This window comes from Labrus bergylta, chromosome 16 (genome assembly GCF_963930695.1).
Source record: "Labrus bergylta chromosome 16, fLabBer1.1, whole genome shotgun sequence".
NCBI lineage: Eukaryota > Metazoa > Chordata > Actinopteri > Labriformes > Labridae > Labrus > Labrus bergylta.
In genome coordinates this window covers 26671692-26678087 of record NC_089210.1, presented here as the reverse complement: position 1 = coordinate 26678087, position 6396 = coordinate 26671692, and the positions used below count along the sequence as shown (strand labels likewise).

General features: G+C 38.6%; 1 protein-coding gene across 1 annotated transcript; it reads left to right on the top strand.

Annotated features, from left to right (window-relative positions):
* Positions 1–2549: 2549 nt before the first annotated feature.
* Positions 2550–4289, top strand: si:dkeyp-72e1.6 (transmembrane protein 238-like). Its single transcript, XM_020644243.2, has 2 exons — positions 2550–3181; positions 4122–4289. Exon 1 carries the CDS (start codon positions 2638–2640, stop codon positions 3163–3165), a length of 528 nt encoding a protein of 175 aa, XP_020499899.1. The 5' UTR covers positions 2550–2637; the 3' UTR covers positions 3166–3181; positions 4122–4289.
* The last annotated feature ends 2107 nt before the right edge of the window (positions 4290–6396 follow it).

Here is a 6396-nt window from a genome sequence, read left to right as displayed (position 1 = left end):
GCGTTCCACGCTGGCAGCTTAGACGTCACGACGAAATGCCGACTTTTATTAACCCTGCCACACATAGGGCCTGGCTTTTACCTTGTAGATACTGTATCATAAACAAAGCTAAAGCGGTACAATTCAAAATTCTACATAAAATTTACCCTGTTAACTGCCTCATTGCTAACTTTACAGATATTGAGGCTGAGTGCACTTTTTGCAAAAACGATAGTCTATAGAAACAATCTCCCACGGATGTCTTATGGAAAGACATCGAATCAATTTTTTTCCGGCTGCTAAATGTGTTCATTCTCTAAACCTCAAAAATGTTGATTGTTACTATATGATAATAGAAAATATTGCTCTCAAAAATGTCATAAACCTCATCATAGGCTACTATATGCAAAGTTTTTCATTCACAAATAGAAATTCTCAAAGTCACTCCCAAAATTTTTATTTCTTTCACTTAGAATTCAAGTCCCTTATTAAAGCACTTCTTTTAATCAACAACAAAAAATGCATCACATTTATGAATTATTATAACACCTTTTTCACTGAGACCTCTAGTTAAATAATGATTTACCTAGTTATGTATGCGTCTTTATTGGTATTTAATTTTATATATATTGTATCACTGCTGTCTTGTCTCCTGTATGTACTGGTTGTTATTTGTCATTATTTATACTTGATTTATATGCAGTACTGTATGGCGGCTGTGGCTCAGTTGGTAGAGTCGTCGCCTCTCAACAGAAGGTCGATGGTTCGATCCCCAGCTGAGTCCAATGTGTCCTTGGGCAAGACACTTAACCCTGAATTGCTCCCACTGCTTCAGTGGCAGTGTATGAATAGGATTAGTTACTTCTGATGATACTACATAGCGATCACTACCATCAGTGTGTGAAAGGGTGTTAATGGGTGGGTGTGACAGGCAGTGTTAAAGCACTTTCAGTAATCAGATAACTAGAAAAGTGCTATATAAACTCAAGTCCATTACTGTCTTCTATTACCTGTATATGAACAACCTTGTTCTTGAATAAAAATAAATCCCTGCCACACATTCATCTATCTGGCGTTAAGGTCACAAACATTGCCTTTAGAAAGTTATTTTCATTTAAAACTCGAGGGGGCACCGACTGCAAATATGCGAACGCTGGAAATAACAGAAACATTTATCCAGATTTAGCTCTAAACCTTTTTAAAGAGTTGTACATTTTCATGGTATAGTGTGAATGCTGATTTATGGTATAAAGGTAGGCTATAAAATCCCTGTTGACCAACTCCAGCAAGCTGCAGTCTTGCAGACCGTCGCGGCCCCGCCCCCGCCCCCAGCGGCCCCACCCCACCCCCAACTATGGGCGGGGGCTCCAGTTGGGGAAAATAATCTTTTCCCCCAGCCACCAATAATGCAAACGCACGGATTTTGAATTCCGATGCTAGCGCTTACAAGCTGTCATGTCCCATATTAATTAATTACTGTTTATTGACAAATAAATATATATTAATAAACTGAATAAAATAGGATGGAATTGTTGGAATTGTTGTCCAATCTTACACAGTTTGGATAGCCTAAGGCAAAAAATTACTGTACTGCAATCCTGCAGTGCTGACTACGGGCATACACGGCTGAATTTTGGACTTCAGCCTAAGAGATGGAGCTGAGGTGGAATTTAAGCCTCTTGACAAACTGTCACATCCCACCTTCCTGTCAATCAGGTCATCTACAAACTATGGATGACATGTAGGCCTATGTTCATAAAATCAAAACGGTTGCATTATAAAAATGTATACCCCAGTGCAGTGTGTGACCTGAGGAAGATTGAAAAAGGAAACCATTGCAGAGTTGCAAAAGATTGCAGTTCCTCAACTTTCCAATTGAGGCTGGCTCCAAAAGTCAAGTCAACTTTATTTGTACAACTAAAATCAAATAAGGTGGACCAAAGTGCTTATTGAGAAACATGAAAACAACAATGCATCATCTGATAATTAAGTCAGGATTGTTAAGTTTTATTTCAATTGTATGAATGTTTGTTCAGAGGTAGGCTATTTTTCTTTTTTCTTTTAAAATAAAGAAATCCCTAAAACATAAAGCTGTATGCCAGTTTTCTTAAAGTGTATGAATACTGTGATTGGTGGTTGTGGAATTGGCGGCAATACAGGGGGAACCAGCTGAAACCTTGCCAATAGAACACCAAATTGGGGGCTCAGAGAATAACAGAATAAAACGTGTAATGTAAAACTTGAAAAACCCAGTAGGCCTACTTACGTTTAACATTGGGCCAATTTACTGTTACAGGCTGTGCTTACTGAAGTGAAGGTAAGTCCCCTCCCTAGATCTGTTGAAAGGTTGTTAAATCAAGGCCAAATTAAGGACAGTGGCAGAGGAAGATAAAAAAAAAATGTGAAAACAAAACAAAAACAAACAACAACAACAACGACCTGTTGAACATGCTGTAGCCTATTTCGTATTTCAAAGGAGAGGGGACACAAAGACCTTATGCGCCAGGTAGGCTTTCAGCCCCTCCTCCAATGGGCACCACGCCCTGTGAGTTGGAGGCAGGATACCTCAACGCCTCACCTTACTTCCAACTGTGCTAAAGCACCTGGATATAGACAGCGTCTCCTGGAGCCATTAAGACTTATTTTCTTGACGTTGACATGGAACCAGTCTACAGAGGCTTGGGTCGCTGTGTGTGCTGTTTTTGGCTCGCTGTAGCATTTGACATTGTGGGACTGGCCGTACTTCTCATTGGGCTGTTTGTGAATGTGTTTTTCTATGACTTGCTCATCTACGCGGGCGCCATCGTTATCTTCCTCAGCCTCATCTGGTGGGTTTTCTGGTACTCTGGGAACATCGAGGTGCCCCCGGCAGAGCTGGAAGATGATGTTGGGTTACTAAAGAAGGACAAGAGTGGCATGAGAGGTATTAGTAGCGCGGTAAGGCGCCTCTCGAGCCGTATGTCCAGCGGCATCAGGAACTCGTTTCGCAGGAACGAAGGACCGTCCAGCTCCCGCACGGCCCGGTCGCATAGGACAGCAGGTGGGCCGCCCGTGGGCTCTCAGTTGGAGCATGGACACGTTGCCATGGCAACGATGACACTTAAGGAACCTACCCCGCACACCACCTCAGGGGCTGGCTTTGTTGTAGAGATGCAGCTAACCACCACAGAGACTTCACCAACATAGTGTGTCCAATCCAAAGGTGAGACCTGACGCACACAACACCAGCGTATAGGCTAGCCTATGTAGGCCTATGTCCTTGGAGAAAAATGTGCAGTCATCAGGAAAAGTGATAAGTTGTATCAAGGACTTAACAAATTTGGGCCCTCGTAGCCTATTTTATTATATGGCAGTGACTGATAATGGCCAAAGTTGTAGTAAGGATATCAGGTGAAAAATAAAAGTAAATATGCTTCCTGTGATTAATGGTACAGAAACAACATTATCCCCTTTATGGTACCAATAGGCTACCATTTACTATTTCAAAATGAAAGTTTTATTTTCTTCTTGACTTCCATATTATTAACCATTTAAAAGAATACAGTTTAAGATCAAACTTTGATTAAAAAAAGGCTATAATTATAGACTATTATAAAGCCTTCATAAGTGAACGCAAATATCTGAACATAAAGAAAGATATTCTTGTATTGTATTTGTTGTTTGATGAAAAATGTACATGTTTAATTGTATATGGGTTCTGAACACAAAAGGAATCATGGTCTTTTTAAATAATTTAGGCCTAGCTGATTTTTATTCAGTTGGTGAATAGCCATTCTGCATACTATTATTAAAACGATTTTGTTTAAATAAAATGCCCCTTTGTTATTTTCCTATTCTATTTTCTTCTGGCTTGATAGTGGTTGATGCGGAACCATAAAGACGACTCTCTGTGGCAATGGCAGTAAAAAATCTTATCAATGGGTAAATGATTGACTATGGGTTAGCGCTCACTAAAAGACAAGCCCTTATTTCAAACAATACCAGGCTTACATGAAACTTCCTTGAAAACCTCATCATCAACATACTAAAACTGTCTGGAAAAACATATATGGCTTTCCAAACTCCTCTTTTGAATGTAAAAACAAACTCTAAACTACTGAGCATGTACTTTTTTAATAATTTTAAATCATTTTCTTCCCCAGCAAAACTTGATACGGGACTACTCTACAGTGTCTTTGGTTGATTCCAGTTCATGCTCTCCTGTTCTCCTGATGATATCTGTAAAACATAATGTTGGCATTTTGGGGTTGATAATAAATGCTTTATTCAAATAAATGTTTTCCAAATAAAGTTATGTTTTATCAAAATAACAGCATGGAATCAGTCTTTTAATATCGACAAACATGTTAACAATTCTACAAGAGACTTTAAGCAATTGACAGTTGAATATCAAAGCCCAACCTTCCAGGAAATGTACAGTTATGTCAGATGAAACATGCTTGCATCTTGTTACTGCAATCTACCACATCATGGAACATATGCACTTAACCAGGACTGTTTTAGCCCTCTACATTAGTGACCAAAGACATTTTGATTCAGGGTTTTCTGTCTGTCCATCTGTGGAATCACAGATCCACTTGTTTTTTTAATTTATATTTTATTTAAAATGTATTTGACCAAGAGAGACTTCATTGAGATTAAAAACCTACAAGCACAGATTAACATGAGTGACAGAGCAGAAAGTCATTAGTCAAAACATCTACAACCTGAAGCATCTTCCTCCAACACCAAGGCAGATATCATCCTGCAGGAGATTCCAGGCTGCAAGAGCAGTGTACCTGAAACTCCCCATTTCAAGACGCACTTTGGGAACAGGTAACAACAATAACTTTTGTGACTGGGTTGCAGAGTGAAGACTGTGGCTTCCAGCACTTTTCAGATGAATAGAGTTACACAAGTATGAGGGAAGCAGGAGCTTTGAGCCTTATAAATAAGGAAATGCCAATGAGTTTGTCTACGCTTGGACAATGCAGGCCAGCCGACTCGATCATACAGAGAACAATGATGAGTCAGGGCCCCGAGTGTTGTTATGATTCTCAGCGCACCATGATATACAGTATTCAAAGATTTTAGGTACTGAGACGATTCATGCATATAAACATCACAATCAATCAGGGGCATGAAAGTAGCAGCAACAAGTTGTTTTTTTGCAGCAAAAGAAAAACAAGATTTGTTTCTGTACTTGTACTCAGATGGATTGATTTAAGTCACATTCAATCACAATTTGTGACACAATTTCATATCATTATATATATACTGTATAGATACCCATTCACTGGGGTTTCTATGGTTCTCCATCAAACTTGGGTTTCTTCTGAGCCTGACTGGCTGCAGTAGTTTTCTTTTGTAACAGCTCCTTCTCGTAACGCTTCTGGTCCTCTGCCGCCTTCTTGATCAACGGTATCTTCTCCTCCCTCTCCGTAGAGTTCCAGACTGCCTCCATGCCCACCTGTGGCTTCCTGCAGTCACTTCGGTATTTGGCCAGGTAATCTCAGATCATGTTATGCTGCCACATTCATGTTAAACGATTACATTTCTTAATCGCAATTATTCTTAAATGTATAATAATGTAGAATTTTATGAGAATGTTTACATTAAAATATCAAAATTAATACAAAATTGACTAAACCTTGGTTATATATATATATATATATATATATATATAGATATAGATATATATACATATATCTATATATATATTTTGAGTATTTACATTACCTCAAATATTTCCAACAGTTATCAAAGCCAGAGAAATCCTTCATTTTAAAGTTGTAACGGGATCTGTCTTGTCGTGGCAGCCACCATGATAGGGCTGCCATGACAGACACAAAGTGTTTATTGTTTCCAAGGAAACACCAGATGTTTTGTCAAAGACTGCTGCATAAGGAAGCGGTAATTGCAACTGAAAGCTGCCGTACTATTGCTGTATGTACTGCTGTATTAAAACATAATGTTAATTACACTTTGATACATTAGCTCGTCTTTATAATCGTTGGTGTATATTCTCTTCCTCCAATCTGTTTCGCTCGTTCGTCTTTGAATTTTGAAATTTGAATTTCCCTCTGGATCAATAAAGTATCTATCTATCTATCTATCTATCTATCTATCTTGACTATGGTGTAGTTGGAGTTCATTTACATGGGGGGGAGTAGCGGTAGGAAAGAGAACTACTATGATTCTCCGCCAGTCTCAACGTCATCTTTTTGTTATTGTTTTGATAGAGAGCCCCCTGGCGACGGAATTTACATAATGTGCGTTTAAATTGCAGTAGTCATCTCGATTTATCGCATTTCGAATTAGCATGTTTTGAAATTCCATTGTTTCACATTTAAAAATAAATAAAAATTGTTAGGCTTTTATATTGAAAATGTGTACTGTATGAAGCTGAGAATAATTTACTTGCTGTTTGAATTCAAC